This window comes from Watersipora subatra, chromosome 1 (genome assembly GCF_963576615.1).
Source record: "Watersipora subatra chromosome 1, tzWatSuba1.1, whole genome shotgun sequence".
NCBI classification, from domain to species: domain Eukaryota; kingdom Metazoa; phylum Bryozoa; class Gymnolaemata; order Cheilostomatida; family Watersiporidae; genus Watersipora; species Watersipora subatra.
This window is the reverse complement of record NC_088708.1, coordinates 69,074,564-69,099,963: the sequence shown is the minus strand read 5'-3', so window position 1 is coordinate 69,099,963 and position 25,400 is coordinate 69,074,564. Positions and strand designations below refer to the sequence as shown.

The following is a 25,400-nucleotide window of genomic DNA, read 5'->3' as shown; positions in this document are numbered from 1 at the left end:
ATAACACCCTTTGATTGACGCGCCTTTGGCAAAGATGAGTTTTTCGATTCCTTTATAACAATTGATGTTAACCCTGAAAAGGACATAATTTCTCCCATAAAAACAGATGTTGCTCCTGGCTGCTTATACAGTGATTGAACTGCACCACTTGAACAAAGATCAATCACACCAGAGCAATTACGGTCTTACACCAAGCCTGAAATATATCAAACCACTATAGAAAAAAGGTATCCAGAGATCATTCACTTATATTGCTAGTAATTACTTGTAAACTCCTTGCTTGAAGGTCATGGATTATTGTTTGCCTTTCACACTCAACATTTCGATTGTGTGTGAAAAATTTAATGATGACACGGCATTTACTTAAAATTGTAATACACGTACTTTTAAGTGTAATTGACAATTTCAATTATAGTGCAATATTCTAATTGTAATACTGTAATTGACAACTTACTTTTCACCATATTCATTTATCTCGGAATTAACCTTGCTGCATCTTTAAATCAATACATACAAAAACTGAAGATTAATTAAAAATGATGCCATGCTGTAGTATGCCCAAGGTAGAAGTAGTAGTGGTTCATGGTACCCTGTGGGTAGGGCGCTGTGAACCATCAGAAAAAGTTCATGAAATGCAGTATTGTATAAAATTAACGTACTGGATAGCGTTTACAATCAGACAATGTTAACAAAATTTAACAGGTTTTAACATTTGTTATAATTATTAATTATTATAACATATTTCATGTTTTTTACAAAAATCTTTACGCGCCAAAATGGGTTTAGATAAAAAATTATTCATTAATAAGTAAGCAAAGTCAGACAAGTTTGCTCAAATAATTATGTCACATTTTGTACAATAAAAATTTTCTCTTCAAGCTAAAATTAAACCAGTTATCAGTAAAAAAGTTGTGGCTAGCATTTTAATGACGATGGCACAACGAAAGCTACTCAAAGGCTTTTTGCTAGATCAATATTTCTCTCGGCTCTGTCCGCTGTCACTAATGGCTATCAAGGCTCTCTAATCAGCTGCCACAGCGCGTGTCTAATCATTTAAATGGTGGTGTTTCAGATGTTGCGGCAAACATCGGCCATCAAACCCAAACAAGTATAAATATTTAACTTTGCATCCTAACAACCGTCCCAAACTCGGCTTAGCTTGTCTGTTATCTTATTTTTTTAGACAAGAGCATTTGCAAGCGTATCGCATCAGACCCGAGGGATTTAAAATTATACAAAAGGATTAAAGTTAAGTGGAGTCGAGTTGTAAGAGTGACACGAGTCATGCAGACTACTGCTCACGCCTATACCTATGTATATGGAATCAACAGAGTGTTGTTATATTTTAACATTCTTAGCTGTTTCCTCTAATTCTTAGCTGGTGTCACGCAGCTAACATGATAATTATCACTTTAAGCTCTGGGTATAAATATGTTTAAAGAGAAAGTGAAATTGGACCAAAGATGACTACGCTCGCTCATCATAGTAAAAAAATCACTCGAGCGTCCATGCTAATACTGAATTTTAAGGTTACAACGATTGATCCAAACACTTGCCAGTACAACAGCTTCAACGAGTTACTATCGTCTGGAGAATGTAATTATGAAATAAAAATTCATGTAGTGACACAGCAGATTTCAAGTAACGAGTAACTGATTTTAGCAAACTATACCAACTCCTTGACAAATACTGTGAGTAATGATGGTGTTAAAACAAATCTGTAACGTAAAACTACTTAAAAAACCTTAATTTTCACTAGTGCTTCACTTTCACTTTAGAAACTGCTGTTTTGAGAAACTTCAAGTTACTCTGGGTATAGAGTCTGATATTTGCTAACATTTTCCATCATGTTTGTAATTTTGTATGTTGAGGGGATTGTAAGTAGAGCTTTGAAAAGGTAAGTAAGGACAACAACGAGTGGAACTACTCCTCATCTTTCTGCCTCTAAGACTACCCATTATATTTTTAGGATTTTTATTATATTTTTATAGACAGCCGGCAGCGTTCAATTTCAACATGAAGGCACCACAGAAAAGGAATTTAGACAGAGTCACAGTGGCAATATGCAGTTTATTTTCACCTATATTGGGAGCTTGACCTTTACATCTTGTCCTAACAATATGTATGTTGAGTTGACGTTAACTTAAAGTTGACTAGAATAATATAAACCACAACAAGGTCAGAGATCATCAATAGTATTTCTGACAGCAAATACATTGGAGTCCCTTCAGACAAACTATAAGAATGTATCAGAGGACTATCTGACAAAGGCATCAACATAAGGACTAAGCGTGTAGAGTTAACGCTTTACGTTGCAAGCTATTGCTCCAAACATCTCTATAGAAAGGCTTACAATACACAACTCTTCATCTCCTTAAACCTTTTACAAAGAATGCCTATTATTTGGTAGAAATAATTAAGTGTACATGACACGGGGGTCAAGTCAGAAGGTTGAGGTCATATTGCTGCTTCACACGAATAACTACAGGGGCTGACGTGCAGGGAATCACCCCCGATTCTGTTATCAGTCCCGCTACATATTCTGGAGGCGTAACATCATAGCACAAGTTCAATACATGCAAGTTAGCTTGAGAAATTAATGGTGCGAGTGGGCCGGGGCGACCATTTATATGTACCATAGGTGTTTCATCACCTGCAAAAAATTGAAACAAATGCAAAAGGTAAAACAAAATTCTGATATTACAATTCTTAATCAAAGCAGGAAAATGTCAGACTTTAAGCAACCTACCAAGCTCATTGGCAACAAAAGAATCCGTCTGCATCCGATGAGAGAATTTATAAGTCTCGCAGCAGACAAGAAGAGGCACATTGTAAGCCTTGGCCATGAGTGCGATGTGAGAGGTGCCTACACGAGACATTATGTATCCATTCGCTAGGACTGCATGCGCCCCTAGCAATACCTTGCTTGCCTGTAATATGTCAAACAAAGATACAATGACAGAAAGTATACATAGTTTTAGAAGTGTGCAAGACATCAGCATTGAGTAAATTGTGTACTGTCAGATGTATATGAAGTGCTACCAAATAATATTGGAGAACATTGGATGTATAGATGTACCACATGGGAGATTTACAGCACTTTAGAAAATGCTAAAATATTCATTGAGTTGTTACCTACCTAACTGATAATTTTTAGTTACAGTGTCAGCGATTACGCGTGTAGATTAACCAGGAAACAACTGAAAAAATGGATGAATCTAATGATAAGCTGTTAACAGTAAAATTTGTTTACTGTCTTAACAAACAAACTGAACACAGCCAAACCTCGAGATATGAAGTTAATTCATTCTAATATTCCCTTTATATGTCAGAACAATTGTATACTGAAGCAAGTGCAGTCATACCTTCTAGTTAGACATACGAGCTTAATGCGTTCTGGTACCGAGCTCACATGTCAATGTTCTCATATCTCAATACAATATTTCCTTAGTAAAATAACTAAATACAAATTAACTCGTTCCCATGCTATGAAAAACTACCTGAAAACATAATAGTACGATGGACAAAGGTGTTCTTAATTGTTGCTATTCAGTACCTATGCTCACAAATAACAAATACCTATTTAGTGGTTATGATCTGCAATAACATGTACCTGTAATATTACAATGCGCAGTACTGTATGGAGTTCTTGCCTTCGAGACAGACGTAGTGGCTAGCGGCGGTACAAGATAGGCTTGGCAGCAATGTATTAGGTACATTAAATTTTTGTGAAGCTATGTTACATAAGATTAACTTTGAGTTTAACTTAAATGAATTCAACTTACTAAGCGAACATTTAAAGCTAACTTTTAATCTTTTACTAAACTTAAATTTTTTCTTGGGTTTAATTTTTATATTATCTGTTTCTGGCTTGACGATTTTGGCCTCGCTTCCATTATAACTTTTAGCCAACCTTTTTAAAAAAATTTTCAAACTGGCTTGACCAAAAATATTGAGCAATGCTGCTCTCAAAAACAGCCTCTCACATATTTGGCAATCGAGAACCGGCTCGTATCTCAAAGGCTTCTCGTATCTCGAGGCAGAAACTAGCTTAAATTTTCGCTCGTATCTCCATTGCCCCGTATGTTGCAGCACTCGTAATGGCAAGGTATGACTGTATTCTTATATACATACAGTGCACCCTCGGGATAGGACTACCTGTTATGCGATTTTTTCACCTTACGAAGTGGAACATGATGATTTTTCTACCTCACCATATGAATCTTATTTCACCAAACAAATTCAACAAAATTTTTGATTGAGTTCAAATTTGGCAGTCGGTGTGCTTATTACTTGCGTCGAAAGAAAAAAATGCCGCTATTCTGCTCGCCAAACAATTTCTTAAAACGCCTGAAAGAGATATGATGACTGATTTTCTCAGTTTTTGAAAAGTGGTATGTAATATTTCCCTTCAAAACTATTTGCAAGGTTGGAGTTGCAATCCCGTTAAACAGAGGGTGAGAAATCGGACAACTTCCCTTAACCTGCAAACAAAAATCCACTACATTACGAAAACAGCATCGTTTGGACTTTCCTGCCGGATTAGGTTGAAAAAGGTTTTAATGAGGTCAGCTAGAACTATAGTGAAAATGAAGCCAGAAACTGATAATAGATGATAAAAAATTGAAATTCAATAAAACAGTTAAAAATACCTACTAAAATTTAGCTTAAAGTGTGTGTGTTTAGTAAGCTAAACTTATTTAAGGAGATTTCAAAGTTTATATTATACATACCTCTGTCTTAAAGGTAAGAATTCTCTACGGTATGTACTGCCCATAGCACATTGTAAGCATTATAGATCATAAGTAGATGTGGTCATGAGTAGATGTGGTCATAAGAAGATGTGGTCAAGAGTAGATGTGGTCAAGAGTAGATGTGGTCATAAAGTAGATGTGGTCATGAGGTAGATGTGGTCATAAGAAGAGGTGGACTGTATTTGAGCAAATCTGTCACAAACAGGCTACATGTCTGCAAAGCACTCTTATAACAGCATACAATGGATAGGCTTCCATACCTTAGGCATGATGTACGAGATGGAGTTGATGAGAGCATACGAACATGAGGCTGATGGGCATGCCTTCAACAGCTTTCTCACCATCTCTTTACCTGCGTACAATGACGAGTAACTTAGGCAGCTGAGACTAAACACACGGTTAACAGAGCTAAACGGGATTTCAGTTAAACCATAACTGCCACGAACAACTGTTATCGTATTTACTAGGTAAATCAGACATGCTGATTCCGATTTTGTAATCAAAATAAAGATTAGGCCACTAACTTTCAGAGTAATAAAGGATTTTTTATAGCGTTTTAATATCGGTCTCGAAAACAACACGATCGGCATAACAAGCTCCGCCCATAAATACTTGACGTAACCTAGCTTTTTAGGAACAGAAATTACGTAGAGATGTTTAGACCGATTTAGAATAATAGAGATGGGTGTTTTAAAATCTATTAATATCTAAATCCAGCTTTACAAATAACATCAGTCTTTTCTGAAAGGTAGATGAGCTATTTAGCATTGCATATTTAAAAAGCGCGATAACAACGCTAGCTCGTGATAAAACCGCGCTTTTTGAGCTCGTTTTTCTCGGCGTCCAGCCCATTTAAACGTCATGTAACAAGCTGCGAGCAATTTTAAATAGTTTATATTCCTTTCATAAAAAACTGAAATTATTTTACAGGCTGGATTTAGATAATAATGGGTTTTAAGACACCCATCTCTATTATTCTAAATCGGACTAAACTTTCTTAACTTCCGTTTCTGAAAAAGCTAGGTTTCGTCACATATTTATGGGCGGAGCTTGTAATGCCGATTGTGTTGTTTTCGAAACGGATATTGAAACGCTTTAAAAAAGCCTAAATGACTTTGAAGGTTAGTGGACTAATCTTTATTTTGAGTACAAAATCGGAATCAGCGTGTCTGATTTACCTAGTAAATACAATAAAAGTTGTTCGTGACAGTTATGGTTTAAGTACATATTGAACTAAAGGAGTGAATAGATGAGACAACTCCGAAGTATTGACTACAAACCTTCAAGCTTGGGTCTTGAGTCAACGACAACTACTGAAACATTTGAATATTTTTTGATAGCCGTCACCAGTACCTTCAAGACCAAAGAGGAGCTGCAAATTACAGACAAGGAATTTAACTGCAACTAAACAGATGACACTCTGTTGAAAGGTACAAGCCGACACGAGATAGCTACTATAGGTAACAGTAAGGAGTTTTGTGACCTGCGCACTGAATCCTAGGTAAACGGTTTCTTAATCAACTAGGGCCCTGGTCATCATACAGTAAATGGGCCACAAACATACGCAAGCTCTCTTTAAAATGAAATTAAGAATTTTTGTTTATTTTAGAACAAAAGCAGACCTATTGCACCACTGCTTATCAAACTTATGGGAATGCTTGTCTAACCCCTTGAATCTTATGGGAACGCTTGTCTAACCCCTTGAATCTTATGGGAATGCTTTTCTAACCCCTTGAATCTTATGGGAATGTTTGTCTAACCCCTTGAATCTTATGGGAATGCTTGTCTAACCCCTTAAATCTTATGGGAATGCTTGTCTAACCCTTTGAATCTTATGGGAATACTTGTCTAACCCCTTGAATCTTATGGGAATGCTTGTCTAACCCCTTGAATCTTATGGGAATGCTTGTCTAACCCCTTGAATCTTATGGGAATGCTTGTCTAACCCCTTAAACCTGAATATCCTTCAATCCGAAGAGTTGGCGAAGTGGTCACAAATTTGTCTAACTAGATAAATAGCAGCGTCTCCAAAATATGGATGACCACATGAAATACTCACTGTCCATAGGTTAAAATGACATCTCCAGGAACTATTTTTTCCAAACATTTGTTAGCAATTTCTTCATCAGAGGATTTTATTCTCTCGTGATAGAATCTATCTAGCTCAGAGGAGAGGTGTGCCTTGGCCTACAAAAGGGTTGCTAAAGCTAGCAGGCAACTTATTAAGCCTGAACGGCAAAAGAGGTTAACCCTACTACCGTGATGGTAACAGTTGGCTCAAATCATATGACTCGCTCTAACAAGACTCATACCCAACCTTTGTAAAAACACACCGAGTTCAGTTCTCTCGCATCTACATGTACGTATATTCACACCATGCATCAACTACTCTTATCAATCTAATCAATATAAATCTCTCGAACTTTCCTATTTCTCTATACAGTTACAACCATCATTTGACATAGACAGAAACTCATAATTGTTCGTAGCGTTTAAGAAAGATGAATGACAAAGCCTCAACAACCAAAATATGCCATATTATCAGCACTGATTACTTTAAAAACAACAAAAATATGTTTGGGAATAGAACTGGTTGCCTGTATGTTCCTAGCATGACCTCTACTCATTGGCCAGCTTTGTTACATCTGTTAGAGATATAAGTATTCACAACTAATGGCCTACAACATATGACATTCAGATATACTAACAGAAGCTTATATGAAGTTGTTGCTTTGAACTCATGGGCTCCTGTACGTTGTTCGTCAGTTGACAACTCTGGTAACAGATCGTATAACCAACAAACCCTGAGACATCCTCAGTTTGTACAATAGGCAAAATTCCAAAACAACGATATACTGCTATCAATGTGGAGACAGCCATGATTAAGAAAGCTGAAGGCAATAACGCAAACTATCTAAAATGATCTTTATGGCTAAAACAGGGTTATTTGCGAAATTACCAAATATTTTATTAGAAACTTTCCAAGTCACTGCCAAATCTATTTATAGAATCTGACACGCGGTTGTTACTGCAATGTATCACATACTTCCTACAAAAAAGGAATTGTCCTGAATAAAGACTGTATTACAAAAGTATCATTATTCAATATATATCTAAAATAGCGCTTGTTTCGCCAAGAGCGGGCAGCAGCTTTTTCTTTTCAGATTCGTTTGATTTGGGTTAGATTTTCTCTGTGAAGCTTATCATTTTATGTTCCTTTATGTTACTCTTACTTAATAAGCATAAAAAAAAAATTTAGTCACAATATTTTAGGAAATGAAATGGAAAACAAATATTTTAATACCACTAGTTTTCATGCAATGGCTAGTAGGTTATGCAATAATAAACACGCGCATTTATCTAACACATCTCCAGCCTTCTAATCTAAATCACATTCTTGCAAAGTAAACAATGAGCTCAACTATATTATCAACACTATATCTTTGAATGCTTGTTAGAGACCAAATACAAAAATAAAAAATTCTGTTAGGATGTTCTCTCACGGGAAAGACAAAGACTACCTCTGACTCAGTGCCTGAGCAGCCAAGGACGATGGGAGAAATGTACTTGCTGACACTCTCCATGCTTACAGACACGGGGCGACACTTCCCTAAGTAGTTCATGTATAGCTTTAACTTTGCCTGTAGATCTCGGGCTAAGTCCTTCTGATTTGGGGTTTCATAGTCTTCCACAACCTGCAAATGAGGCAGAGCATATCACAAGCTATGTGATGGCAACAACTAACACCCACCATTCAAAACAGGTGCAGCAAAAAGAAACAAAACAGATGGACTGTTGTACAATATCAGCAGTTCAACAACTGATTTTCTCCATAGGAATTCTACCTGAAAATGATTACCAAAACAGTTGTACCTTGGTTTTCAAACGTATTTGATCGTGTCTAAATTGGATTTCCAAATGAAAATTCAAGATTTTTACACCTCAGACTTTCATCAAAAAATTGGCTTTCGGCTAAACCGAAAGAAGCAAAGGCCTTCAATACCCTACTGTACTTTAAATCTTTATATGTTACAACTGGTAAAAATAATAGATAAGAAATGTTTTTGCCGTGCTTTTTTTTTATTTAACACGATCATCGCTAGGATACGTTAATGTACTCTTTTAAGAATTATTTTAGATTGCAATCTTAGTGTAAGCTAGCCTCGCTACATCATGTTTATATGAAAACTAGTAAAAATATAACACAAGAAATGTTTGTTTTTATGATATTAGATGGAAGTTTGTCTTATTAAAATAGATTATGTTTATTCAAATAAAACAGTTTATTTCAGCACTTTCATATTCGTGGTATACAGTACAAGACTCCGGGTATATAAATGCGGGATAGAAGTTGCTACAAACACAGCAGTACACATTCCTCAACCTAATCTAGTAATAGATTTTTTATGAGAAAATCAATGTATTTTACATATTACCTACTCTTACTACAGGTGTATGCAGTTTATAGTGTGCAATAGTGAACCAATGCTTTAGAAACTGTTTTCTAGTCTTTGAATGAATTAACATTAACTATAATGAGGAAAATTGTTTTGGATTTCAAACAAATCACTTTTCGAATACCGTTCTGGAACGGTTTATGAACGACAACCAAGGTTTGACTGAAATTATATGATACGCCAGAACTGTGCTAATAATAAAAGTTATAAAAACAACTGACAACTTGTTCTTCAACATAAAGGTGTTGGTTGTCCTTGTACTAGATAAAGCTGTAGTGATCATGGTAACAGAAAATGGGAAAACTAACCTTTTTGAAGGCACACAGCAGTGCCACTGCCCGCGCATTAGACCCACAGATTATACCTTGGCAGTACTGAAGACCTATCTGAGCAATGCATGGATGGATGTCACTGCAAAGTAAACCCAGGAAAAATTGAAGCGGAGTTGTATGCAAAAGCACCCGTGACATCATAAACAGAATGTACAAGTACAGAAAATATAAAAAAACAAGAGTAAGAAAGAAATTCTACCGGATTCAAATTAACAGACCTCTTTGAATTGGGAGCTTCAGATCTGTAGGCTGGGAGATGAGCGAAAAACTTTGAGCTGCTGCTTTTTAATTGCCCAGGTAACTTTGCATTTTTGCTGCCTTGCTTCCGTTTCGGGTCAGATGAGTCTGTTGCCGGAGTTGGGCTGGTGTTGGCCTTTTTTGAACTTGCTAAAAATCCGACAATCAGCTAATCATGTATCTACTCTTGTATTTAATAATGTGGTCAGTCTATTGCTCTACCCTCTCACAAAATGTGATGATCCTAAATTGACTTCAGAGTAGTGAGTACAGTAGACACTCCTACAACGTAAACAATCCATTCCAGGAACGTTTACGTCATTGGGATTTTATATTTTACGAACAGTAAAATACATGCAAATTTCTTAAACCATTCCAAGATCTTTCCAAACTCACCATTTTGACCATACAAAAAAGAAAAACTAGACTTAACTTTTTATTTGTTGGCTGAATCGCGACTGCGGTATTATCAGTTTGCATCGACAACTTTTCTCCTTTTTCTGATTAATTTCACTGGGTTTATCCATGATTGCGGTAATTTCACAATAAGTTTATGAGTTTATAAGTTTAACAATTTAAGTTTATTTACAAAGATTTTTTTTTTCTAGACAGCAAAATCTATTCTGCAAAGTAAAACTAATAACAAATATTTTTACGTCTACAATAAAGCAAAACAAAAAATATATTTTACTATAAAAAGAGCGGTGTGTACCTGTTCATAGTCTATCTGTATCCAGGAGTCAAGGTTAGGATAAAAGATAACTTTCGACAATACTCCAACTCGTGACATTAAGATTGGTAGACCGTCGCTGTAACACCAGCACCAATCAATCGCCTTTAAGTATTTATGAACAACTTCGCAGCTACCTATTCTGTGTCTTGTTGACACATCGGACGATCTATCCCGACAAACTAAAATGTCATGGAAGTTGTATAGATAATCCCACGACCAAATGAGCTGAGCGAAGTTTGAGTTTTTATGATAAATGCACGTGCACACAACTTACGAAAATTATTCATCAACAACGTCGCAAACCCTCATTTCGAAATCTCATCAACGAATTTAACCATCGTTTTGTAGAGTCGTTTAAGTATAATAACGATACAAAACACATATAAACCTATTCAAATATATTACCAAGTCTTTGAAAAGTGTTGACAGTATCTTAAAACTTACCCATCTGAATGGATTATACACAAATAGACAGATTTATTTGGCCGAAAATCGTTATTAAAACTTGCTAAGCCTTACTTTTATCAAAGTTAAGACCGGAAATTGAAACGCCGAGCGACAGAGAATAGAACGATTAAGTCGTGCGCATTTCATGAAAAAATAACGTGCACATTTCACCAGTCTATAGCATTGTTGAATTGCCTAAGGTTTCTGTAATTAACGTAGGAGTACTGAAATCGTTTCATTTTTGCCGATTTCAAAGTAACTGACATCTTAGACACTTTTGAGTACTTTGGTATTCTAACTGATGTCCAACGCAGTGTAAGTAAAGGAAATGACGATGATATTTTTTTCTAACGATTCTTATGAGATTCTTATAATATTTAATTATAAGTTTGGATGACTACAGAACAATGACTACGTAGTACAGATTTTCTAAAAATCTATATAAATATCACAACATTTTGATATTGTTAGCTATGACGTTTTGAAATGTAAACAAAATTGTGCATTGGTTTTATATTATTACTATATTAATAATATTGGTTATTTTAATAATATCAGTGCATTTTACTTCTAATATTGGCCAATATTGCATTTTTCCTATTGCAGGGGAGAGATATAAACATATAATATTTTCCTTTCATTATTGCTATTTGTTGTATATAATAACACCCGCACCCAGTACATTACAGCTACCATTGCAGTTATCCTATTGCACTGCAGTGCCATTTGACTGCTAATATTGCATTTCTCAACCATCAGTACCCTTTCTTTTTTTCCAATATCACTTTGGTCGTGGGCTGTATGACAGTGGAATTTCTAGTAGATATAATGCTATATGCAGGTTGTTTTTTCTCCGAAGTGTGGCGAAATATGTTACCATTCAAATCGAAATTGAGAACTTGCCAGGGTTTGACACTTTATGCTATATGGAATTTTTTACGTAGTACGAAGCACAAACTTTACATAATTCTTTTACGTTATCTAGAATTTACGTTATAGGAGGTATATGTTATAGGGGCGTCTACTGTACTACTATATGAACAGTTTATAACCAATTTACAGTGTATATGAAAGTTCTGAAAAACAATGCAAATAATCTGACCGCAACAAAGCAGATTTTCTAAAAAACTGGTGTACAAGAGCCTAACCTTGTGCTCCGTCTGAAGTATTCTTGACAGCGACTTCCTTGTTTTTTTCAAGTTTTGCTTGGCGTTGTGCTTCCTATAAACAATAAAATACCAAACCGACTATTTTTTGTGATTCAGTGTATGTACAGTCATATTACCTTGATATTCATTAAGCATTTACCTGCAATGCACGACGCTCTGCTTTGCTCAAGTGTACTTTGGTTGAGGCCTCAATTTGAGGAGCCGGTCTTTCTGCTGATGCAAGACCTGCATCCTGAACTTCCGTTGTCTTATTTGGTGACACAGTGGTTGTTGCAGTGCTAAGGGTTGATGCAATTGAAAGGTCTTTCTGCTTCACAAGTTTTGCATCTTTTATAGGTGCACCAGCTGGTACTGACTGTCGGTTGTCAGTGCTTTCCCCATCTCCCTTTTGTGCCACTTTAGCCGCTCGTCGTGCTTTTTTATCTGCCTTCTTAGACGAACTGTCTTTATCCGCCATTTTTGTTGTCAGTGAAGCTCCTTAATATAAAATTTTTGATCGATGCAAAACCTTTTAAGAGAACCTTTCTTATTTCGCAATGTCAATGACCCTATAATACTTATTAAAATATTGCTAGCAGCCATCTAGGTGAAAACAAAATAAATTTAGCACCAGGAAGCGCATCTTATTTACATGTTAATCTTGCACTAATTACAATCTAGAACCAAAACACGACCTTGCACAATAAGTTTTTAAATGGTATTTAGTCAATCAGTGTTGTAGGATATCGTGTTGTACGGTGAGAGAAAGGCAGTATAACAAGTTGTAAAAGCAAACAACGTTGTTTCAAAAATAAATTTTATTTGAAAATGTCTCTGCAGGAATAATTTAAACAAAGGTTTTATTGACTTGAAGAATGAGTTTATCTAAACTTTTAAAGATTAACTAGTGCTAAGCCATAGGCTGCCAAAGTCAGCATAGTATTTTATTGCTCGGACAGACACAATGGATTTGCCTCATAAGCTGTAAAACCATTTAGACTAATGCAAATATTAGTTATCGAACAAAGTTCGGATTAGTACAGCACCTCCAACCTGAAGCCCATTGAATATTCAGTGATAACGCACTGTAGTGAACATAGAAGCATGCCTGATTTTGCTTATGCTATAAACTAAATAAAAGGCAAAAACGATACTCAACCATTGAAGCAGTTGATGTTTTTTGTCTTTTGCAGGACATTACATAAATGTAATAAAGATGTTCAGGGAGGGACATGCAAATGCACTGATCAAAGCTACAAATAGTCCCATACTGACAAGCATCCACACATACAACCATTATTATTATCAATTCTTATTTTTGCTAATGTAAGTGTCCTTGCTCAGCCTAATACCATAACGTATTTGGTGTTTTAATGGCATTTTCAATATTTTTGTTTTACACTATTGGCTTTTAATGGTGGCTAGTTGATAAAAGATTCTACAATAATTTATTGGGTTTCTGCTGTGAATATCTCAAACAAATTCCTTGTGGGAGTGCTGATCCAGACGATTACAGCTATGTAACATGTACGCTGTGTGTGGCTATGTAACCAATTTATACTGTAAACAGTCTACATTATTATTCGTGTACTAGGTGAATGCCCGGCATTGCCCGAGTATTAAAAGTCTTTGCACAAAAAATTTATTTTTATTTAACATATAATAACAGTAACCATTCTATCTTTCAAACTTCATATCACGAGAAAAGTGTTTAGTGCAGTTTAAATAACTTGAGAGAGAAAATAAAAACAACTGTAAAGGTTTTCAAACTTTGTCAAACAACTGTACCTTTTAAACTTCATATCATGAAGACCTTTAACTTTAGTCTAACTTTTTATCAGTTGAATATGAATCCTGTTTTCAAAGTGAAGTGTTAGAAGTGGTGTGTTTTGAGGTTTTATGTAGCGTAACCATGTCCATAACAATGGTGAGACGTTACTAGGAGTCAAGGTCAATGATGATATTGCAATTGTGTTAAAGCTATCAAATTACGGCAGTATAGGATTAACGGCTTCATTGGCTTATCGAGACTATCGGTATACAAGCTATACGGGAACTCACGGACAGTGTTGTAAGCAGGCAGGTACCTGCACGTTATTTAACATGGCTTCGAAGGCAGTCACCATTAGCACTTTAAAATTGGCAACAAATTATCATATTGTGTTGCTATATTTTATCAATTGAGGGGTGGTAACATTTATTAATAACGCTATTGTGTTTCGTAGCACTGTTTGTGTAGGTGATTATTATTTATAGGCTTGTGTCATCACATTGTATTGGTAGTGGAGCAGTATTATCGTAGCAGCGATACAGTGCTTTCTTGTGTTGTTAATTGTTCGGTGTGGTGAAAGTGGCTACTATTATTTATTGTTGTGTGTGAATGTGGTTGCTAGACAGCTCGAAGTTAGTGCTTTCCCTAGGTTGACACTGAATAGTGGAAACTCTTCTAGTTCTTTTAAGTCTTGGCTTAGTGGATTTGAGGTTATGTGTGAGCTTACTTCATTGCGTATGGGTAATACTGATGGTGGTGTCCTAATCTTTGCGGGAAGGACTAAGCTGTTAGCTTTATTGAGTGCTATTGGTAGCAAAGGAATGGAGTTACTGAAAAGCTTAAAGGTTGTCTTGCAATAAAATTCACATTACAGTCATACTTCGACTTACGAGCTTAATGCGTTCCGAGACTGAGCTCGTATGTCAATTTACTCGCATGTTGGTGCAATTTATTTATATATAGAATCATTAAATATATATTGATTGGTTTCCATACTCTAAAAATGCAAATAAAACACTCAAAACAAAATATTTTAACAGAAAGAACATGTTGGTTGTTGTCCTAATTTACCAAATGCTTTCAAAAAGCAACAAATAAAAATTAATGCAAGAAATTGTGATTAATTAAAATGTAAAATTAAATACATACAATAGCAGCTAACGCTAGCATTTGCCAGAGTGGGAGATATAAGTTATCCTTCATTACAACAATTGACTTTGATAAATTTGGATTGTATCAATGTCTTAAAAGACAAACGTAGAAGCAAACCTAAAAGCAAACTTTCATTTTTAACTTAACGTATTTAAAATTTCTTCGGCGTTCGTAGTTTGAAGTTTCTCGCTGGTTAGTTAATTTTTCCTTTGTTTCGCTTTCACGACTAGCCGGCCGTTTTAAGATAATCCTATCTAAAGACGTTTGCCTTTGTCGCCCTTTCAACATGTTGCAATTAGGACGAACGCCGGTGTCGTCACAAAAGGTTAATGCACGACCACTAGCCAACTCGTCCGAATGTCTATTTTTATAGTTTTGCTAGATAGCACCGGCCTTTTCATATAGCATCGTTTTAGTTACGCTGTCACCGGCCAATTGTTTATCCAATGCCTGAGCGGTCTCTCCATCAGCGGTCGTGAAGATCGCTGCGCCGTTTAGAAACTATGGCAAGTCCTTTTGCGAACTAAATGCCCTGAATATAATCCTTCGGTTTGATAATTGTGGATGTATTTCTGTCATATTGTTGAGCTAGTTCAATCACGCATACACATTTTGCATATTTTTCAATAATTTTCTGTTTAATATCAACTGTTATCATTCGCTTTTTCTTTGCATTATCTTTCATTTTACTGGCAAACTTTCGGTCAACGCAGAGTACTTTTAATTCACATAATTCTGCACTGAAAATCGCACAAAAAAAACACGGTACAAAAGTATAACCTGAGCAGTTGAAAAATACAGAGTGATGCTGTTCTCATAAAACACCTCCGGCATACTTGGCAACTGACTCACGTGCTTGTATCTCAAACATGGCTCGTATGTTAGTGCTAAAACTTGCTTAAAAGCTGGCTCGTATCTCAAGTTTCTTGTACGCTGGAGCACTCGTAAGTTGAAGTATTACTGTACAGTTATTTGGTATCAAAAGATTCAACATGTCTTACTCTGTTGTGTTGTAAGTGCCAAATATGTGGAAATGTGATTACAAGCTCTTAAAAGCTCAAAAACGAAAAGCCGCCGTAGACTGGAATCTCTTTATTTCGATGGCGTAGCCATGAAATTTGGTTATTGTCTTGTCACGTATGTTCTCACGTGAACTGAAAGGCCAATAAGAAGCTCAATATAAAACTTATCGTAGCACTAGTTTATGACAAACACTTCGGGTTTTACCGAAGACCCCGTATCAAATATAGATATTCGCTACTTTACAGTTTTGTTTCGGTTTGGTCTAATCGTAATCTGATCATGTGACCCAATACTTCGCAAATAATTTTGCAGCACTTTTCGATTATCACAGGTGACCAACAAGCTCGTCATGATTATCAGACAACAATATGTACTCCTTCGAGGTAAAGTTATAAAATTAAATGAATTTTTACGGTAAGTTATAAGATATCACTGCTAAAAGTGACAGCATTACAATGACGATAAAACAGACGCGTAAGAACAATAGACATGGTTCTATTGAATGCGTGAAGTATATTTGTGAAAATATTTCGACGAATAAGGTTGCATGAAAGTGTAAACAGAAACCATCTCTCACAACTAGTCATATTTGAGCCGTTTCGGAAAGAGAATCCAAACTACGGCGGTCTCGTGTGGCTGCAATTTTCTGTTCGTTTTTAAGCTTTTAAGAGCTTGTAATCACCTTTCCACATATTTGGCACCTACAACACAACAGAGTAAGACATGGTGAATCTTTTGATACCAAATAACTGTAAAGTGAATTTTATTGCAAGTCAACCTTTAAAGATGTGGTTGCGTCAAAAAGGTTGATTTCATGAAATTAAGACCAATAAAAGGCTAAAACATCAGCTACAATTTGAAGTCATTTTTGTCTTTGCAGACTAACCCTGTCTAGAGATACATGTATATGCGTTTGAATGAGGCCAATGAGACTTTTTAAAAAGCTCAGATTCCAGCGGGTGCGTCATACGTGACGTAACAAGTGATACATGTGAAAAGAGTCCACGAGCGATAAATATAAGATCGCTTCATTAGCCAATCGTCAGCACAAATTTTTTATATAGGTCATAATAAATGTGTTCACTCGTAAAACGTATTGTCTGCGATATCAAAGTTAGGGAATTTACTCTATTATTAGATCGCACCGACATCGATATTTACTAAATTGATTAACATCGTTACTTTAATGAATTACGAGATCGACACTTTTTACTGACAAACAACAGAACTGTAAAAATGCTTCCAGTTACTGCGAAGGTGAGTCTGAGTTTTTTGAGCATCAGATGGTTAAAGTTTAGGACAGACAGCTTAAAGTTAGAGCTGACAGGCGTCAGCAGCGTTATGCTACAGAGGAAGATAGAAGAATGGAGGTGAATTTATCTTTCACTTCGAGTCTCTTATAGATGTACTGTTGTGTTTACATTCAAATTATATTTCCTTGTTTGAGGCTATAATGTAATTTCCTGTGCGCGCATGCGAGATACGGATGCACAATGAGTTCTTGACGGCTTCTTTTTAATCCACAGCATCTAGCAATAAAATGGCTTAGATTGATGAATATACTAAAGGTAATAATTTTAGTACTCATGAATACATTCACTAATTAATAGAATTATAACTTTTTGCTATCACCAATCATCGTTCTATAATTTTTTATCGTTTCACCTAGCTATATTTGCTTCAAATTTTCTTTGACAGTTTTAGCTAGTAAATTAGATTTATGATTAGACTTTAGATGTCCACTTCTCACTTGTAGAAAGTGAGGAAAATTGATTGATTAATGCACATTTTTAACTTCCAGAACCAAAGCTTCGAATCGTTGGCTTGGCGTACTTATGCTTTTGTTGAACATTTATTCATTTTTAAAATTACACTCGCAATCTATCCAACTCCCAATTTGAAAGCTTTCAGTAGATACGCGTTAGAATGACATATCTATGAATGATATATATTTATTGCATTTGTTTTATTTATTATAGGATGTTTATGTGGTCCCACCAGCGAAGAAGCTTTGTCAGTGTGGAAAGTGCCATAAATGGGAAAGAGAGACTTGAATGTGTGCTGCATAAACCACGATTTTCTGTTTGAGTTTGCTGCAGTAGATTTGTCCTATTGTATGAGCTGAAACTATGTGAGTGACCACGACTTGGATGGATATTTTTAATAAAAGCTTTATGCCAAAATGAAATTTTTTTTGCTGATAAAAATTATATAATTAAAAAATATTGTAGAAGATAATGAAAAACATGATTTGCAGAACATTGAATACATCATAGCCCCCTTGACACCTGTGCTGAAATCTTGTCTGATAGATGGATTTATGAAGTGTAATCATAGCTGTATTGACAGGTACTTTGGCATAGCTCGACCATTTGTTTAGTACTTGAATCAACTAATCAAATATGACCAGTGAACTTTTTCTACGAATTGATACTAATAATGACTCGATAACGTTGACTATACAATGTACATGACTTTTAGAGATGCAGTTGGTTTCGCCACATATTCTTTTCAAAGACGCAGCTTGCTTATTTTACTTGGTAACTAGTTTCCATTGTGGGTAGCGATGGAACTTTGCCGATACAAAGACCTTATTCTACTTAGTTTGCTTGACATAATTACCGTAGACCGGCAGAATTGGTAGTCGGTACTAAGATGTTTACACAGTATTTAGAGGAAGCTAATATGACAAATTTTTAATTTCCCTTATTTGAGGCGTTTGAGACATTCATAATAATGTATCTGTGGCTGGAATTAAAATTTTATTCTAGCCAACACGAGCGAATACAAGATAAAATATATGCCAATAGAGCCACGTAGGACTAGACTTTTATCGCAATAGCCGATGTGAATATGCGTATATGTTGTATCATGTGTTACATCATTTTGGGCAAGTCTGGGCATGTTTTTTTGGCCTGAGCGATTTTATCGCAAACATTTTTTTTTGATTTCAACCTTCACATATCTTGACAATGAGATCGCCAAACACAAACAACATATCAACTGATGGACAAAAAAAATTTTCTTTTAATATCAACTCAAATTTGACGCAACCACATCTTTAAGGTTTGATGTTGCGAGCCAGGCAGTTGAGGCTTATTAGACTGCTTTAAATCTTTTGAGAAGTCATTATGAGAGAGAGGAGAGTGTTTTTGTGAGAACAATGAAATTTTTTACGGTTTTACAGGCTTTGGGGAAAGAAGAGAGAGTACTTGGTGAGAGTGGAAAGGTTGAGTAGAAATATGGATTTTGATTATGGCAATGATTTGAGGCAATGTTTACGTGTAGCTCTAGCATTGAATGGTCTGCGTAATTTCAGTGCTAGGAAAGAGTTAATGCCAGAGACCGACTGAGCTTGGGAGCAATTATCTAACAAACTGAAAGCTAGACATTTAGCTAGGGAATCAGAGTCGAATATTACTGGTGCTAAGATAGATATCAAGGTAGAAGTTGATGTAAGAGTAGACAGCGAATCTAGTGATAGTAGTTCTGTTGCACCTGCTTGCCAAGTTTCTATGAAGAGTGAAAAATCTTGTGGTGAGAGCTCTAATGTTAGGCTGTCTAAAATAGATAGTTCAGGTAGTGCTAGGTCTGACACCTTTTCACAAGGGTGGAGAGATAGGCGAAGTTATAAAGGGTCCTCACCTAAGCGATATAATTCCCCTGCTAGAAACATTATTTGCTTTGTTTGTAACAGGGAAAGATATCATGTTAAAGATTGCTCAAGTGCTAGGTTTGTTCAAAGAAAGGTCAGATTTCTAAGGTCTTCACAACAAGCTAAGTGAGAGACACAAGTCTAGATGTGATTGTAGGAGATATAGCAGTGGTAGTAGTAGCGGAAGCACATCGGGAGATAGGTACAAGTCTGGTAGACAATGTAGGAGTTTTAGAAAGAGTCCACATAGAGTGAAGTTCACTAAAAGCAACAAAGACTGACTATATGGGGGTGACATTAAACACGTTTTAAAAGTAAATGGAAAATATATTGAGTTTACATTCGATACAGGAGAAAAAGTCTCTACGGTAACAGAAGAAACTATTAAAATACTTGGTCTGAATTTGAGTAAACCTGAATGTAGTTCATCTAGCGCAGATGGATCTTCTCTATCTGTAGCTTGAACAGCTGAAATCAAAAGCACTTTTAGGTCTGTCGACACTCCTGTGTATGTTTTAAGTTATACAAAAAATCTTTTAGGATTACACCAGTTACGTCAGGTAAACTTGCTTGCCATTGTTAATAGCGTGCGCAAAGATGGCTTTGATCCTATAAGGGAGTTTCCTGACATTTTCAGGGTTCAAGCACGATTCCTGGTACTTTTAAAATGAACCTGAAGGAAATTATGGAACCCAAGTGTTTATTTACAACCAGGCCGATTGCAGCTGGTCTTATAGATCAAGGTAAAAGAGAATTAGACCAAGTTTTAGCTAGTGGTATTATTGAACCAGTTGACCAACCTACTGAATAGTGTTCCGAACTCACAATCGTGTCAAAACCTAGTTGTAAGATTAGGATGTGTGTAGACGTGACACATTTGAACAAAGGTGTAAAAAGGGAAATATATCCTTTACCTAAAATTTCTGAGATGCTAAGTAATTTATCTGAAGGTAGCATATTTTCGAAATTGGAGGCTAATTCTGGATTTTGGCAAGTAGATTTACACCCTGAGAGTAAACTGTTGACAACCTTTGTTACCTCTTGGAGTGGATTTTGCTTCAATAAGATGCAATTTAGAATTTTCTCAGCACCTGAGTATTTTCAAGACTGGAAAAAATACTACAGGGATTAAAAGGGTAGTATGTTTAATGGATGATGTACTAGTATATGGTAGAACAGTTGGTGAACAACGGTTACATTTAAGGAGTTTTACAGAAAATAGAAAGAGCTAGTATGGCTTTGAAAAAGGAGAAATGTGAATTTGGTTGCCATGAAGTAAAATCTTTGGGTTATATGGTGTCCAGTGTTGGTGTTAGAGCTGACCCAGACAAAACACAGGCAATTTTAGACATCTTACCTTTCAGCAATAAAGTAGAAGAAAGAAGGTTCACAGGAATGGTCACTTATTTGAGTAAATTCAGTAATCTTATTTCAGGGTATTGTACTGCGGGGGTCCTACCACACAAAGTTGTCGTCAGAATAGTCACTTTTAAAATCACTGTCGTCACTTTTAAGATCACTGTCGTCACTTTTAAAATCACTGTCGTCACTTTTAAAATCACTGTCATCCCTTTTAAAATCACTGTCACCTTTTTAAGTTGGTAACCAAAACAACCTCTTTCTTCACATTCGTTATTTTAATACAAATATCCATTCTGGTGGCACTGGGTTGCGTTAAAAACCTGAAACTTGCTCAGTTTGAACTTCTGCTAACCAAAAGTATGGCTCAACCAGCGATCTTCACAAACTTATTAGTGATGTTTGGGAGTGTTGCTGATTACTCCGCAAAGAGTGACAGCCGTCTTGGGTTTTTAGGGCTACACTTCTTGTACTAAAAATAGACCGAGATTGTCTTTCACAATCACTGTCAGTCACAGACTTGGAAACGGATTTGCTGTCAATGTCATGGCATTTCATTGCTGTTTACTTTAATTATATGGCAGTCTATAAATGCTGGGCCAGATGCTTCAAACCCAAACTAGTAAAGTTTCGGTTGAACGTGTTGATTTATGGACAAATAATAAATTAGTAAAGGTACGGCTACACGTAACAAATTTTTCGTTGGTTCTAACAAAAATCACGAAATGATTAAAACACACAGAATTATTCTGCGCTGCTAGAATCGTGCTAGCGAGCACGATTCCAGCAGCTTTTGCAATTAGTATAGTCCAAGAGACGTATAATGACACACAATAAAAGTATAAGTGCAATTCACCATAGTACACACGATGCAACTGCTTAGATTGCGTTATTGTATGTATTTATTGTTTGGACGCTATAGCTACAAATTGTTATTTTTTAATTATATTTCCTTTTAATCAGCAAAAGTTTTGTGGTAGAAAATGTTGCCATTTTTAGCGCAATCAAGTCATGTGCATCGTATTTACTATGGTGAATTTCCGTAACATTTTTCTTGCGTGTCGCATTATGTTCTCGGACTACATATATCTGAAAATTTGCTAGTCATGCTCGCTAACCAACAATAGCGCAATTTAAACAGTTACATCGTGTGTTCTATGTTGAATTGCTTTTGTACTTTTATTGTGTGTCGCGATACATGTCTTGGACTATACTAATTGCTAAAGCTGCTAGAGTCGTGCTCGCTAATAATTTGTTTAATCTGTAAAAGCGTTAAAAGCGTTTCGCCGACGAACTCGGTGGGCATGCACAGCTCAAATAATTCCGTGAATTTCAACCGATTAATTCTGCGTTTCTCGTGATTTCGGACAGAACTCAGAACCAACGAAAAATTCGTTACGTGTAGCCGTACCTTTAGTAATCATACTTACACAATCATCGTCACCTACATTGATAAATGGTCGTCTCGTCTGTCACTTTTTAAATATCCCTCTCATCGGGTCGTCAGAATCGTTACAAAACATGGGAGGACATGGTATTGGGGAGTTAAACAACTATGTTTTGAAAAGATTAAGAAATTATTGACTAAAGCTCCTATGATGTGTGCTTTTAATATTGGTAGGCAACATAGAGTTTCAACTGATGCTAGTAAGAATGCTATTGGTGTTGTCTTGTTGTAATTAAATTGCGACAATTCTTGGCAACCTGTAGAATATGCTTATAGGACTATGAGAGATGTTGATGTTAGGTACACTCAAATTGAGAAAGAGGCTTTGGCCATAACTTGGGCGTGCAAAAACTTTGATTATTACCTTGTAGGTAGATCATTCGAAGTGGAAACGGATCACAAACGGATTTCAACTTTGAGTGAGAGGGACATAGCTAATTTGCCGATTAGGATTCAGAAACTGCGGTTGAGACTTATGAGATATGACTAAATCATATTTGATACTCCGGGTATAGGGATGCTTTTAGCAGATTCTTTAAGCAGACCAAATAAGCCTAAAGTTTGTATAGTTGATTGTGATAATTGTGCAGAAGTAAAATGGTATGCAGATGCTGTCATCAAAATACATAAATAGCGACGAGAAGATATTGCAAGCTATGGCCGATGATGAAGTGAGTAAAACTGTAATCAAATATGTGGAGAAAGGACGGCCAAAGTCAAGTGCAAACCTAAATGGAGAAATAAAAAAATTTTATAGACCAAGTAAAAGACGAGAACTTTTTGGAATGAATTTGAGAAGAAAAGAAAATATATTAGATTAAGGAGAAAGAGGTTACAGCACAGATTTGAAGAGCAGATAGGAGCGTTAAAGAAGGGGAATTGGAATTGATCGAGGAGTATGAGACCTCTGTCGTCCTCCACGGCGTCTTAGCTGAAACAGCCAAGGTGAAAGCCGGTTTACTCGCTAGATCTACAAAAGCTAGGCCTGCGGTGGACAGCGCTTCCGCCGGCGCCCGAGCTGAAGCAGAAAAGGCTGCTGGACCAGGCTCTTGTAATTCAAACTTGGAGGGTGATTCCAGGGAGGAGACCTTGAGTACGGAGAAAGCCAGGGTAGACTGTAGGCGTTGCTAAAAACTCCCTGAAGGAGTCTCTTGAGATCCCAGAGTTGTCCAAAAGCAGGAAGCCTGTCAGTACGACAGATGAGAGAGGAGGAGCCTTGGGAAGCGAAGGAGGTGATGGATTATTTGGAATAGAGGTAAATTTGATGGAATTTGATTTGTGATTTTTTGATTTGTGATTTATTTTCATCAACAAAATTAGTTGAGCAAAAGAAAAAAGCTGGAAGAGTGATGAAGCCCATAATACGCAATAGCATAGCTGAGGATTCAGAGTGAGCATGGAAAGTATAAATAAGTGACTTTTGTAGTTTTAATTTTGAAAGTTAGTAACTTAATTGGTTTGGATTTGATAATAATGAAAATGATCATATATGGAAAAACAATTATGAAATTAAGATCTCCTGAGGTGGCCTTTGCCTAGGAGAAGGAACATGGAGTGTAATCGTGTTTCAAAGTCTTATGTAGCGTAACGATGTCTATGGCAATGGTGAGACGCTACTAGGAGTCAAGGTCATGATGATATTGCAATGGTGATAAAGCTATCAGACTATGACAGTATAAGATTAACAGCTTTATTGGCAGTGTTGTTGGCAGTGTTTACTGGCAGTGTCCTATTCTACAGTGTTGTAACCAGGTAGGTACCTGCACATTATTTAACTAGACGAGCAGACAACTGAATCGAACACTGTCACAAAATCTAGAGCGCATTTATTCATGAGGTTAAAATTTTAGTCTTAACTAAAGTGCAATTTTAAGAAAAAATATCAAATGTAAACTAGAAGAAAAAGTCTGACACTTTGAACAAGAATGGATAGCACTTGCTCGCCTGATACAATTGGAACAATTTAAAAAAATTCAAGGAAAATTGAAGCTGTTTATTGCAAAACTATTGTTAAACATGCTTAATATACTGGCGACAGTAAAAAAGAAAAAAACACAGGCATTAGAGCAAAACTGTGGAGATCCAGGCTACCTAGATACACACGACCTGGCTGACCTGCTAAATTTATTTCGATTGCTTTGTTTTACCATCAGGCGTTTATTGCAGCAGTCCACTTGTTTATCCAAATAAAGATTCTATTGTGTTGTGAATGTTGCACAATGCCACACCAAATGGAAATATATTCCAAGTAGTTCAAGATAGGTTTTAGAAGGATTCTCTGGTGAGTAAATTATAAGGTTAATCAGCTACATTGATAATATAAGAGAGCTTCAAAAACTTTCAGCAAATCTATTGATAATAAAAACAAATTTTATCAAAAGTATGCGTAGACGACAACAATAAAAAGATATGATTGATATGATATAACTGATTTACAATAATTTGACGCAATTAAAAAGGTTGGACGGAACTACTAAGACATGAGCCGTTACCTGCTAATGAAGATTTCAAAGTTTCGAATCCATGTTACAACGGATACTTTGCCGAACGCAGCGAAGAAACGAGTGAAAAGTTTCGACTTGTTATGTAATTTGTACAAACACGATTAATTGAAAACATTAACTTATGATTACCAATTTAATAGCACATTTACGTTTTTATTGTAGGAAACTAACACATAAATAATTATAACACTTGAACGTGTTGTAAATACGGTAGTCGGCCTGCTTGGGATTTGCTGAAGATCCCGCCATTGTCTGCACCGTCTGTGATCCACTAAAATATTTACCATAGTTATTTTTTACTAGACTCTTCCAAACGTAAAATTTTCCAAGGTCGAGATTTGTTAGATTTTTGGTGCAACGTATAAATTCAATTGATTGGCA

At 36.0% G+C, this 25,400-nt stretch overlaps 1 protein-coding gene across 1 annotated transcript; it reads right to left on the bottom strand.

Annotated features, from left to right (window-relative positions):
• Window positions 1–2,050: 2,050 nt before the first annotated feature.
• LOC137397453 (translation initiation factor eIF2B subunit delta-like) lies at window positions 2,051–24,697 on the bottom strand. The gene is made up of 11 exons (XM_068083743.1): window positions 24,631–24,697; window positions 12,269–12,606; window positions 12,109–12,181; window positions 9,762–9,930; window positions 9,520–9,622; window positions 8,276–8,449; window positions 6,814–6,941; window positions 6,035–6,126; window positions 5,015–5,106; window positions 2,750–2,930; window positions 2,051–2,653 (listed from the first exon to the last, which is right to left on the bottom strand). The coding sequence occupies exons 2-11, from the start codon at window positions 12,584–12,586 to the stop codon at window positions 2,439–2,441; spliced, it is 1,545 nt and encodes a 514-aa protein (XP_067939844.1). The 5' UTR covers window positions 12,587–12,606; window positions 24,631–24,697; the 3' UTR covers window positions 2,051–2,438.
• Between the last annotated feature and the right edge of the window lie 703 nt (window positions 24,698–25,400).

Bases quoted from the DNA above. Each gene is read 5' to 3' on its own strand.
- LOC137397453 (XM_068083743.1), bottom strand. From the start codon at position 12,586: ATGGCGGATAAAGACAGTTCGTCTAAGAAGGCAGATAAAAAAGCACGA. The intron at 12,182-12,268 runs GTAAATGCTTAA...TATTGTTTATAG, and splicing joins CAGAGCGTCGTGCATTGCAG to GAAGCACAACGCCAAGCAAA. The intron at 2,654-2,749 runs GTAGGTTGCTTA...AATTTTTTGCAG, and splicing joins TTTTGTTGCCAATGAGCTTG to GTGATGAAACACCTATGGTA.